The sequence below is a fragment of the Micropterus dolomieu genome, linkage group LG12, assembly GCF_021292245.1.
Source record: "Micropterus dolomieu isolate WLL.071019.BEF.003 ecotype Adirondacks linkage group LG12, ASM2129224v1, whole genome shotgun sequence".
Classification (NCBI taxonomy): Eukaryota; Metazoa; Chordata; class Actinopteri; order Centrarchiformes; family Centrarchidae; genus Micropterus; species Micropterus dolomieu.
Genome location: NC_060161.1, coordinates 8,720,137 through 8,733,750, shown reverse-complemented (window position 1 = coordinate 8,733,750; position 13,614 = coordinate 8,720,137). Strand labels below are relative to the sequence as shown.

Below are 13,614 nucleotides of genomic sequence, written 5' to 3'. Positions count from 1 at the left end.
ATGGTCAGGCACCATCTTATCTTAAAGAGCTCATAGTACCTTACTACCCCACCAGAGCACTGCGCTCCCAGAATGCAGGGTTACTTGTGGTTCCTAGAGTCTCCAAAAGTAGACTAGGAGCCAGAGCGTTCAGCTATCAAGCTCCTCTCCTGTGGAACCAGGTTCCAGTTTGGGTTCAGGAGGCAGACACCATCTCCACATTTAAGAGTAGGCTTAAGACTTTCCTCTTTGATAAAGCTTATAGTTAGGGCTGGCTCAGGTAGTCCTGAACCATCCCTTAGTTATGCTGCTATAGGCCTAGACTGCCGGGGGATTTCCCATGATGCACTGAGCTCCTCTCTCCTCTACTTTCTCTCCCTCTGTATGCAACCTCATCCCATTATTGCATGTTACTAACACAACTTCTTCCCCCTCCTGCAGTTTTGTGCTTTCTCATCCCTGCTTCGACACAATTGCAGTGCAACATTGCTAACAAGCTTCTGAAGGTACACATCCGGCCAAAACTTCTGGAGAAATATAAGAAAAATGTTCACATTTCTCCCTTAATACTCCTGCGCTGTCCAAAACTGAAGCTCTTTTAAAAAGACGACATCACTTCACATTTGACACATGTACAGTTTTATTGTTCCGCCATGTACACACTGCAGCTGCTATGCCTTGTTAGCGTTTCAGGTTAACGTTTTAGTAATAATTTGATAACGTCATACATGCCCGCGTAGATATTTGCGCTGTTAATATGTATATATTTTTATCACCATGGAAACAAGATGCTCATATATCAAATCAACGATCTCTTTTTGACATTTCTTTTATTGTTCCATTGGATCACACTCAAAATAAATGGCAACGTGAGGATCGTATTGTTACATAGATAAAGTCTGTAGATGAACACCAAACATCAGTCTGTACACAATTCAACCGGCAAATCCTCTACATCTACGGTGGCAAAAAAAGTCTTCATTTGTCTTTACTTTTAGCTTTAGAACACATTCAAACACACACACCACTCTCAGCTTCAACTGCTGGAGTAAACAGATATCACAAATGGACGGTAATAAATAAATAAGGAAGTATGTATGTGATGAAGTCAGTGGAAGTTTAATCCTGATAGCAGTGATAACAAGAACAACAGCAATGAAAGCAAAGCATATCTGTTATGTGTGGTGTCCATAAACCTGAAGGACAAGTCTGGTGTTGTTCTGTAGTTTTTTATTGTCAACAAACCCCATGAAAAGACCAAAACCACCAATGTGACTTCCCTGCCCCGTCTGTGGCTCTCAGCCCCCGAGCCCATCGGTTCCTATTGAAGATGTAAAGCCTTAAAAACTAATCATAAATAGATTGTTTCATCTTTTAAAAAGGCTCACTGTGTCAAATTAACAGGAGGTAACGGTGCATGTGGGGCTGAGTCAGAATAAATTACAGTGATCAGTCACAGCCTTAACTTCATTCATTACTCAGGAAGCAATGAAACATTTTTTGTGAAATGTCCTCTCTGCCGTCAGCTAGAGCCATGTCACTTTTGGCCATGTTTGTTTCATGATCGAAAAAAACAGATTATGATGAGATAGCCCACTAATGTACAGAACTAATTAAGTAGCCTAAATGTTTCATCATGTAAATAAAGCAAAACATAGTTTCTGCACACAGCGACTGATTTTGCAGCATCACACATGATTGACAAGTAAAATATGTTAATTGGTGGTAAAACAACAGGGCAGCAATGACGAGCTAAAATCCTCTAATATAATACTTTTTTCTCCCTGATATGAACCACAATGCGGGATAACGGTAAATTATGACAATTTATTGTGGTGCTCTGTGAAAAGGTTCTCTTTTGAATAAACTTTACTTACTTACCCTTAGTATGAGTCAAATTCCAAAGATCATTACATTTCCCATAATGCAACTCAGTGGCATCTCTTTGTTAGACCCTCCCTGCTAGATACACACCCCTCCAGCTTGTTACACCGGCTTCCTGTTAGTCTTCAACCCCAAAGCTGAGATAACCTGATGACATCACCATGACGTTTTACAACTGACTTTCACATGTGAAACAGGTTAGGCGCACATTCTCCACTACGTTTAACTAAATATGTCCATGGTGATGGAGGAACATGTCACCCAGTGCAACAGTGAGGCTCACCGATGTGTCGTAATAGTTGCTGGAGCTCAGTGGCACAGAGGAAGAACACACACGTACAGTACTTGTTATCAGATACATTCAATGTTGGTTCGACTCCGCACGTGGGATTTGTTGACAAGAACAATGCGGCCAGACTTTTCCTTTAAAAGGCTCGATGGAGGACCATTATATGAGCACGGCTGCAGTTTGAGGTGAGGAGAAGCAGCGCGTGTGAGGTTGCAGGGCGAAACACAGACGGCATAGACACGCTGTATATACACACAGAGGTGGCAGCTCTGTGACATGTAAAATGTGAATGCACAACACGCATTAGAAGGACAGACGCGAACAAAATAAAAGGGCAGATGCATCATGGGAAGACAAAAGGTGTGATCACACAGCCTTTGTAAACAGGTCAGCAGGGCGGTGTTTGGTTGTATAAAGAGTCCATGATGATACACACATTCACTCCTCCCAATTTCTTCTCTATGTAACATTAATCTCATCTGTACGGTGGCCATTCTCCAGCTGAATCGGTGCATGTACAGCAGGTTTAGGTGGGCTAATGTATTAAATGCTTTGAATTTTTTTCCGGACTTTTCCCCCCAGTCTAAGCATGATTTTTTTGTCTCCTATGTACAAATGTTTACAAGAGTTCTTCAAGAAGAGGCCTGTGTGTGAGGCGAAACGTCCGAGATGCCCCCTTTGACTTTGACCCACCTTCGGTGAGTCGTAGCGTAATCACACCACAGCAGACATAAAGGTAGAAACAAAAACCATCTTCCGACAAAAATGAAGGGTGCTATCTTTGGTCACAAAAAGAGCAAATGAAACACAATGTGAAGGAAGGAAGAGTGTTAAAGCACAAAAATACTGTTCCTTTATTCAACAAAAAAATCCTCAAACTTCAATCCAGTGATCAGCGAGGACAAGGAGAAGGGGATCTGGAACATCTTGATCTGAGGAAGCATACGTCACTAAAGGCTTTAAGATGGAGGCAGAGGATCTGTGAAAGCAGCTGCTCAGTCAAAGCTCTCCTCCTCCTCCTCCTGGTCTCCTCCCTCCTCCTCCTCCTCTTCCTGGTTTTTCTCACAGTAGCGTTGGAGCAGTCGGTGCAGGTGCTGCTGCAGTGCGTCGGGCCGCAGGGCGTCTGGGTGGTCGTCCAGACGCTCCAGGTGCACGTGCTTCCCCTGGGCATCCCTCACCACAGTCCTCTTCTGGGTTCGCGACTTACGCATCTGGCTTCTGCGGGAACAGAAAAAGAAGAGTTACAGAAGCCCGTGCTGATGGACTGTCAATCACCAGCCATGTTGACAGGCATGGACTGACCAGATCCTGCCTCCCCCAAGGTTCACGTTCTTAAATGGGCCACATCCAGGGATGCCAATATTAAAATTAAATCATTAAATCAAATCAGTTCATTTTCCATGCACGTGCATGTGATTCACTGCAAAATGAAACTTTTGAAAATGAATGAATGAAAATTATTTTATTTTTTTTGGAATTGCATAGTTAAATAACACATTACATCGCATAATTACTGTTGGAAGGAAATGACAACTCTAAAGCAAAACAGTGACACAATGATAATTATTTAATTATTTTAATTACTTTTTAAAAAATCGAATCATGTAATTTGAAAAAGAACAGCCAATTAAAAAACAGCCCAATGTTCAATTAGTTTTTTTGGTTTGGTCTTCTTAAATAATCGACCTCAAAATGAAAACAGGATACCACAATAATTTTGAATGAATAAATATTTCCATTTTTATATAATATATATTAATATATAATTTAATTTTAGCTAATTTCTTGTTAAAATCAACAAATAACCGCCTTTTAAACATTAAAATGGATTTTCTAAATTTTTATTTCGTCATACATCATCTGCACTCAAATGGAAAACGAAATCTTTGATTAAATTTTGTAATTGTGATTTTGGCAGCTGCAGAGTTCCACACAGGCCTTGTTCTCTTTATGTCCTCACCCACTGCTATGTTTCCATGCTAACCTGAAATGTGGGTGAACCAAGGTTTTGATCTGTGTTTGTTATATTCAGAGGATGACCTGAATATTGACATTTAGACGTGAGCAGGTTAGGATTCCTATGGCCAGGTCTGCAAACATGGTAAGTCAGAAACTGAACACAAACCATGCAACTTTGTCCACATTTCATACTTCAAAGCTACTTAAATTTTTACAACCTGGGCTATATTTTCTGTCCATCATTCCTATTTATACAAGGACACTGTGGCAACAGCAATGCAAGTCAGGGACACTGAGATAAATGGGCTAAAAGCAAAGCATTAACTGCGCCATTTTTACTGGGATTGTCTCATTTTTCTACAAAGAAGAAAAATGCTACAAACTTCTAAAAATAGAGGCTTAAAAACTGTTGGTATGTTTTTTTTGTAAGGTTGTGTCTAACCATGGTGCTATATAATAATGACCAAAACTACAAGAATAACAGGTTGTAAAAAAAAAATCTAATCTAGTCTTCTAATTGCCACTTACCCTGCAAAGTTCAAGTCAAAATCAAAGTTTGGACAGTAACATTAAAGGTTAGAAGGTGCCATCACACCATGCGTCTATGTTAACCTCTGCTAAATGCTTTTAGTAAACACCCGTTTCTACCCACTCCCATGCTGCTGTCCAACCTTTTAACCACAGAACCGTCGTCCTGCACAATGTCTTTCTCTACTACATGAGGCAGGAGTACTTTCCCAAAGCCTCCAGCATAACTCAATGCCTAGAGGGAAAAGAACGAGGGAGGAGAGAGGCATCAGAAGGAGGAAAGACAAACACTGGAAACCTGACAGAACTATCTGCTCAACAGCAGTTTCTGACTACCTATATATCAGCATGTAGTGGAGGCACTTGTAAAGATACACTGGGATTGTGGAATCACACCTCCAAATTTAAATTTTCTCTTATTAACAAGAGTTAATCCAAGAACACCTAGTAAATATGTGCAATCAGCTCTTGATAGAATAGTCTTTCATCGTGTTTCTAGTTTGAACACGCTGACCTTCTCAAAGTCCTCTCTGGCTGAGGGGAGATCTGCAGCAAGTGAGGGGTCTCCAGTATGCTTCTCCATCCTCTCGCCTCTCACCACTGTTGTCTTGACAACCTTGCTGACCTTTCGACCTTGCACTGGCTCCACCTCGAACTCTGATGCGGTGGCAGCGCCCAGGGCCAGGGGCTCCGAGAACGTCAACTGAAGATAAGATAAGATGTCAAAGCACCAATTGTTACGTATTATGTATAATGAAGTATGTGCTTTTATGTTTTATCTATTGCTGTCACTGGGTCAAACCTTCAGTATGTACTTTTACAGCAAAATACCAGCAAAACTAATCACATTCCCTCCGCGTAGGTGTTTTAGTACTAAAAAAGTATGTTAAACATGGTAAACATTAAACCTGCAAAACATCAGCATGTTAGCATTGTCATTGTGGATGTTAGCATGCTAATGTTAGCATTTAGGTGAAAGCAGATCTATGTGGGTACAACCTCACAGAGCCGCTAGCATGGCTGTAGGAATTTGCCTGAATAAACTAGCAATAACAAGATTCTAATTGTTGGTAAGGCCATGCCAACCTCATTAAATTATACTTAAACAAGTACTTGAGACTTAAGAATCTGAAAGATGAGATACTGATTTGCACACATAACTGAATAACATTATTTATTGTTTGATGAATGCTGCATTTCATTTAAAGTGAGACATTTTCTGCTAGTATATTGTCACAGGCAGTAAATTAATGCACACAGATGCATTGTCAAAGCAATTAACATAATGGATCTGTATTATAATGATTGCTAACCAACATTAGGTAGCTAGTTTATGTAGAACTTGGCCACTACACATGCTTTTACGTTTTACCTTTCACATATACCACACAGGTATTTTTAATGAATGCAGTTTCAGTATGTTTCACTATTACGTGACATGCAAGCCTCAGTGGGCAGTTTTCTCTTGGTGTTTTGGCCACACCTTTGCATTTGTTTGTGTCAGAAGTCGGCATTTCCAAACTTAAAAATAACTCCCTTCATCAGCAAATGTAGAAGATTCTAGGAGCAGTCTCAAAGATGCAATGAACACTAGCAGGATTAGATAACTAACGTTCAAGGAAGCAATAGAAGATGTTCATAAACTACATAAATGATGTATAAACCACATAATGGTTTAAGACAGTAGCTGGTAGATGACACTGACCTCTTTCTGATCTCCGTCACTGTGAAGCACAGTTCTCTTCACCACTCTGGAGACAGCGTCTCCCTCCTCGATCTGCACCGTCTCCTGGTGAGAGCCCTCAATGGTCACTTCCTGTGTCTCCATGCCATCCGCTGACACATATTTGCGAATCACCTTCCGTGTGATCTGGTGGACAGGACAGAAAGAGAATCTCTTTGCTGTAAAAACTGTAAACATTTTTCATCATATACGTCAAGGAATAGCACTTTTTTAAGTGTAAATTGTGGATATTTTTATGTTGTTGACATCTTTGAATGTTCCCTTACTTTCTTAACTACCATGTTGCCATGCTCATCTGTGTACTTCTCCTCTGTGACAGTCTGTGGTGGGATATCTGGGAGATTATCCGCCTGTAACAAGGCAAGAAACCGTCAGTTCATAAGGGTACAATCAACAGCATTGTTTTATATGAATTTCAAGCAACATATGACATAAATCACCCAAACATGAGAAGCAGCATCAAATCTACAGTCTTTTTTAAAGCCGCTATGTGTGGATTTTTTTCTGCAATTATAGAATATTTCAAGTCATTCTGATGGCATATGTTTCTGGAGTTGTGAAAATGTGTGTCCTGCATAGCTATCTTCCCGTCTCTTTGTTGACACTATAACAAGGATCACCAAAGTCAAAACATTTAAAATCTGACCCTTTAACCTTCCAGTATTAAATCATTCAAATCAACCTTAAAAATCATTTCTATACCAGAACAAAGACATGAAACGGACATGAAGTCGGGCAACAAAACAACAAAATACCAATCTTCCACCGCTAGTAATCTTCTTTCACCATTGCAGAAAATAACTTTTGTGCCAAGCAAATGTAACAAGTGTGGGACACTCTGCAGTATATGATTAACCAGGAAAGTCAACTCCAGCATGAAGCCCCCCCCGCCTCCCCTCCACCTCCTCACACACACACACACACACACACACACACACACACCAGGAAGCATTAAACCTCTGCTACCCACTGACCCTGCAGCACACACATGGTGCACATGGGGCGGCACAGCTGAGTCATGCTTGTTTACCTGTATGATAACTCTGCGTCGGACCACCCTGGTGGTCAGCACCTCCTCCTCTGAGCTATCAGAGGACAGCAACCCTAGCTCCTCAGCTATCTCCTGGGAGACAGCACACAACCAGCATGGGTCAATATATGACTACAGCACACTCCTGCAGGCAGCGGCTATTCCTTCTTTTCTCTTTATCTCACTTATGTGTTCGCTTGTCAAAGAGTTCATGTACAGACAAATGGAATGAGTGATGAATAAAATAAAGAAAGTGTATGGCTGTACATATTAGTGAAGTGAGATGAAGAGAAGGGACAGTTATGCAAACAATTTCAACTGAAACAAACGTGCAAGGATGGGTACCAGTGTGCGAAATATGGGAAGTCTCAGAGCCCTCGATTACATTTCTTAGATTATTTTATCTTGCCTTTGTTTGCATTTTGAAATGTTGAAAGGTTAGGAGCAGTTAACAGTGAACAGACACCTGATGTACACTCATAAACAAGTCCATATAGCAAAATATCAATCCTCAATTGGTCAACAGAAAAACCAGTGACAGCCCTTCCATCTCAATACAAACTAATAAACTAAATGACATATGGAGAGTTAGTCAACCACTATACTGCAAATGATCTCGCAGTGTATACTTCCAATCTTGGTCTGAACAGGTGGAGATGCATCAAAATCTAGTGAAAACCTGAAGAGTGCAATTCGACAGGACGTTGTGCACCCTTCCAGCGTTTGCGCAACGAAAACAGTGACTTCTATGCAATTAGCCAACTTGGCTATTCCAGGGAGCTATTTCCTGTGTTTCATGTAAAAGTAAATTTTTTTTGGAAAGCTGTAGGAGGCTCGGGCAGCTTGCCCTCACATTGTTTGGTGTCCTCATTCCCCCAGATCTCTACAAAAGAGGTAACGAGTGTAAACCTAGCATCACCGATGAGAGTCACAATGGCCACATTTATGGGAAATACGGCAGGTTAAAACAAAGAAAACCTGAATTCTCCTTATCTTTAAAGTACTGCGCACAGCACTGGTCCCCCCAATTGTGGAAGGATATTTCGCACACTGATGGGATCAACAACAAGCAGAAATCAAGGGATGCAAACAGGTGCGGATGTGAACAAGGAGTTACAGGTTACAGCAGGTTGTAAATGTCACCAATGCTGACTTCACAATTAGCAACTAAATAGGTTACACCACCACTGTCAAACACAGCTTTTTCAGTCACAGCAACTTGTCATATTTATCGAACTTTTGTTATTTTCTGGAAAGTTTAGACCCTCATGCACACAGAAACACTTGTTAGCCTTATTGAAGTAAAATGCAAACGTGTGTTTTTTATCTTGAATGCAGCACCACAGCAACCAGCCTGGAAGGGCAAGACAGTAGCCAGTGCAGCACTGTGCTCATGCTCGACCTCTTACCCTTCCCAGGAAGTCGTCATCATCAAAATACCCTGCCTGATCTCTGGAAAGAAGCTCCTCACACACGGGGAGGTCGCCCTCTGTTCGACACTCCCGTGAACCCTCTGAATCATAAGCGAATTCACCGAGACTTTCGCTGCCAGAAGAGAATCGTTTGTAATCTTCCACTTGGAGGTAAGGGTGGGCGGTATGCTTAGGGCTCGCTTTCAGGAAGCTGACATCAGGGCTACTCCCAGGCATTGGGGACGAGGGTTCGGAGATATGATAGGTAAACTCATGCTCTAGTTTCACTTCTTCTGGTTCAGAGAAGTCAGAGAAGGCTTGTCTGCAGTCAAAGAATTCCAGATCTGAGTCAGAGTGCTGTGGAGATTCCGATCCCTTACTGAGTTCCTTTGGTAGGACCTTTGGATCCTCTGATTGAAATTCAGAGACTGTTTTCTCAAATTCCGAGAGAACTCTGTTAAAGTCTGGGGAAAACTCAAAATCTTCAGACTCTCCTTTGGTAGTGTCTTCAGCCACAGCCTCAGCTGAAATGGAGTCACTGAACACTGGAGACAACGGACTCAAATCATTCATGGAGGGTTGGCTACATTCAGAAACTCTCAGGGTCTGATGTCCTGAAAATATTGCTTCATAATCTGGTGGCACCAAAAACTGTGTTGACATGGGTGAAAAAAGCTCACTGGACTGTGCTTTCTTAGGGGACAACTCCCACTCTGAATACCCACATGATGTCTTCTCAGATGTGGTTAGAACTGGAGTAACAGTTCTGTGGGTCGTGTATGAGTTCTGCTCAGGTAGCTGTAGGGGAACTGATTTAATTCGCTTGGCATCTGTGAACAGCACACCACCTATTTTACTGGCATCTTGTGCCACTGTTGTAGCAGACAACTTGTGTGTATGAAACTGTGTTTCCTCTGGCGAAGGAGCCTGTAAGTGAATATCAACATGATTTTAATAACTTCACAAAAAAAAACAACAAAATCAACATACAGATTGGTAAGCATGATTAAATTTTAAAGTTAGTATCACTGTGCAGTGACAGTTTTTAAGTCCCATCCAGCCAACATCTCATACGGTTCAGAACAATATGTGTGAAGCCATGACATGCAAATTTTAAAAGCATCTTTGCATCAGACAAATAAATCAGAACTGAAGGAAAAGTATTTTCCCAAACACATTCCGGACACAATCGAGTCACTGCACTCCTTTTTGTCATTAGTCCATCAAGGCACACAGAATTATTTCCTCCATCCAAGTGACATGCTCTCAGTCTTACCCTTTTTGAGGCTTTCTTGCTCTTTAGTTCTCCAGCACTGGTGTGTAGGATCTTCTTTACCTTTCTTTTAGCACCTTGAACTGGTGATGGCTTCACATGAGAATCTTTCTGGAAGTCTTCCTCACAAACAGGGGTTTGTAAAGTTGAGATTCTTTCAGCCTCTGATCCACGCTGCATCCATTCACTGATTTCGACATTTGACAAAACTGATTGTGCTTTTGGGATTTTTTGCCACTCAGGATTGGCATGTCCTTCCTTAGACTTTGTCTCACTAGTTTGAATTAGTAATGGTGACACGGCCAATGGCCTTTTGTCAGGTAATAATGAAGACCCATCGGGCAGTAAAGGAGATGTCACCTGACTCAGAGATTCTGGTTTAAAGCCCCCCCTATCAGTCCCCTTAAAACAAAAGTCAAATTCCTCCTCTGACTCATCAGTTTGGGGGCTTACTGGCCTTGGACTATCATCAATCCAACAATCCAGAGGTAAAGGAACAAACTCCGAGTCCGATGACAAAGACACTGGTGAAGATGATTTATCAACACGGTTAGCGTCCATAAAATAAGAAGACAAAATTCTCATAAACTCAGGTACTGGTGAGTCAGGCAGCAGTCGTCTGAACTCATTGACAGATGATATTGATTCAGGTGAGGACGGTCTGTCAGTCTCAGTGACTCTTGATGATGTGACCATAAGCTCGCATTCTGAATCTGAACCCATTGATTCAAGAGATGATGACCTATGAATACTGGTGTACTCCGGAATCAATACTGTAAACTGAGGTATGGGAGAGTCTGGAGACAGCGACCTGTTCTCATTAAACTCAGGCATTGATTCTGGAGATGATGCTCTTGTGTCAACCATGTGCATGGCTGATTCAGGCGACATAAGTCTGTATTCAGGCAGAGACTGAGATGACAACGGCCTGTCTCTCTCATTCTGATCCTCAGACAGTGTAGACTCTGGAGATGACGGCCTGCATTCTGCAAACTGAGATTCCAAATTTCCAAATGGCATATCATCTATTTCTGATGCCAAAGTCTCAGTTGAAGATGATGCTGATCTCTGGAACTTCACGCATTCTGGCAATGCCATTGTAAATTCAGGTAAGGGGGAATCTGGTGAGAGTGGTCTAAACTGATTGACTGATGATACAGATTCTGAAGATGAGGCTCTCGCTTCTCTCACCATGACTGAATCAGGGGATGTGGGTCTGTAGTCTATCAAGGATTCTGGTGAATAGCATAGATCATCATCCTCTGCGTCTGATACTGATACAACTACCCAATCATCATCAGACCCTGTTTGTGTCTCACGGACAGGTATTTCAAATGTGTACTTAGCCTGTCTGTATGGAGCTGTTCCTGAAGACGAAATGTATTCAATCATTGGTGGAGGTGACACTGATGGTACTGTGGCAGTGGCATCTTGCTCATTTTTATCTTTTCCTTTATTATCTTGTTCATAATCTGGAACACTCATTTCATATTCTATTGTGCTGCCAATAAATTGCATGAACCCTGTTTTACTGCTGAAAGTTTCTCCCGCATACTGAGGATCACGTACTTGAGAAATCAGCTTCCACAGCTCTGCATCATAAATGAGATTGTACTCAGCTACTGTGACGGCTGATTCCTCAGGTGAGGTAGGTGCCACTGTTGTTGATAACACAGTGCTATCAAGGGTTGCTTCATTGCCAGCTGGGACTTTTAATTCAGTTATTGATGATTTGGGTGCTAACAGTAATTCCTCTCTATCTGATTCAATAGACTCTGGTGATGCTGACCTCTCTTCTGTACAAAACGGGTCTGAAGTTTGTGACAAATCATCTGAATCTGAAAATACAGTGGGTGATATGTCTCTCACAGTCATGAGATTTTCTACAAATGTCTTTGTAAAATCCGGTATTGGTGAATCAGGGGGCAGGGGTTTACATTCATCATCTGATCTCTCTGACTGTGGTGATAGTGAATTCATGTCAGTGAGTTCTATGTCACATGGAGCAAAACAATATTCCATTTCTGACAATATTGATTCTGGCGAGGAAAACCCATAGTATGTTTCTGCTGTCGTAGTCTCAAGAATGTTTTGTGTAAACCAAGGAAGAGGTGAGTCTGGAGACAACCTCTTGTGTTCATCAAGTGACTGAGTAGATTCTGGAGATACTGATCGGATGTTTCCAAGTAACATCAATGCCGCAGGTGACAGAGGTTTGTACTCGTTTATGGATTCAACTGAAAATGGTCTCTCTTGTACTTCTGGTCCCACTGATTCAGGAGAAGATGGTCTATCCTCACCATCATAATTCATGGCCATCAAAAGATCACTTAAAGCATACTCAATATCTGATTCAATGGATTCAGGGGAGGATGATCTATACCCGGCATTCACAATAACATGTCCAGACTTTGCTGGTGTGTATTCAGGTATGGGTGAATCTGGTGACAGACCCTGGTATTCATCTCCAGATGTTCCTGAGCCAGGTGAAGGGGGTCTATTGCCATAAACAAGTGATCCTAGGCTTATAACAATGTATTCTATATCAGAACATGTTGATTCAGGAGATGCTGACCTATGTCCAAAGACAGTATCAGGGATTCCAAATATTGGCTGCATATAGTCCTGTACTGGAGAATCAGGAGAAAGTCCTCTGTGTATACTCAGAGATGCTAAGGACTCAAGAGATGAACGTCGGTCCTCTATGATCATTGGGAAAGATAACTCAATTTCCACATCCATGTCAGACAACACTGACTCAGGTGAAGTGGACCTCCAGTCCATATGTGATACAGGGGACTCTTGTAGAGCCTGTGTAAATTCAGGAATGGGTGAGTCTGGCGAAAGATCTTCATCTTTGGATGCAGTTGAACCAGGAGATGCTGCTCTGTCCTCAAAAAGCCAAGGAATACACAAATCAGTCTCCAAATCCTCATCTGAATATTCTGACCCAGGTGATGTGGATCTATGTGTTACTCCTAAGATAGTGGGTGCACTGATAGAGTACAGGGGTAGAGGAGAGTCAGGAGACAAACATCTAAGATCAGAGTCAGACACCCCTGATTGACGGGATTCTGCTCTGTCCTCAAATTCAAACATCTGTGAAATCAAAGGCGCATATTCTATTTCTGAAGCCTCTGATTCAGGAGACAATGATCTGCAAGCATTAAACTCAGGATATGTATCTAGCAAAGCCTGTCTGAAGTCAGGCACAGGGGAATCAGGAGAAAGTCCTCTGTGTATACTCAGAGATGCACAGGACGCAGAAGATGAACGTCGGTCCTCTATGATCATTGGGAAAGATAACTCAATTTCCACGTCCAAATCTGACAACACTGACTCAGGTGAAGTGGACCTTAAGTCCATATGTGATACAGGGGACTCTTGTAGAGCCTGTGTAAATTCAGGAATGGGTGAGTCTGGCGAAAGAGGTCTAAATTCATCTTTGCATGCAGTTGAACCAGGAGATGCTGCTCTGTCCTCAAAAAGCCAAGGAATACACAAATCAGTCTCCAA

General features: G+C 41.8%; 1 protein-coding gene across 10 annotated transcripts in view; it reads right to left on the bottom strand.

Annotated features, from left to right (window-relative positions):
• Positions 1-601: 601 nt before the first annotated feature.
• The window catches only part of ank2b (ankyrin 2b, neuronal), a 235,728-nt gene continuing 222,715 nt past the window's right edge, over positions 602-13,614 (bottom strand). For 8 of the 10 annotated variants that reach the window (XM_046064554.1, XM_046064560.1, XM_046064561.1 and 5 more), the window contains 4 exons: positions 6,650-6,733; positions 6,345-6,509; positions 5,154-5,342; positions 602-3,370 (listed from right to left, as the gene is read on the bottom strand). In XM_046064554.1, coding sequence (XP_045920510.1) covers positions 3,356-3,370; positions 5,154-5,342; positions 6,345-6,509; positions 6,650-6,733 — 453 coding nt within the window. In that variant the 3' untranslated portion in view covers positions 602-3,355. Of the gene's footprint in view, positions 3,371-4,782; positions 4,875-5,153; positions 5,343-6,344; positions 6,510-6,649; positions 6,734-7,413; positions 7,507-13,614 lie in introns of all 10 variants that reach the window. The other 2 variants (XM_046064564.1, XM_046064558.1) reach the window with 2 other exon arrangements.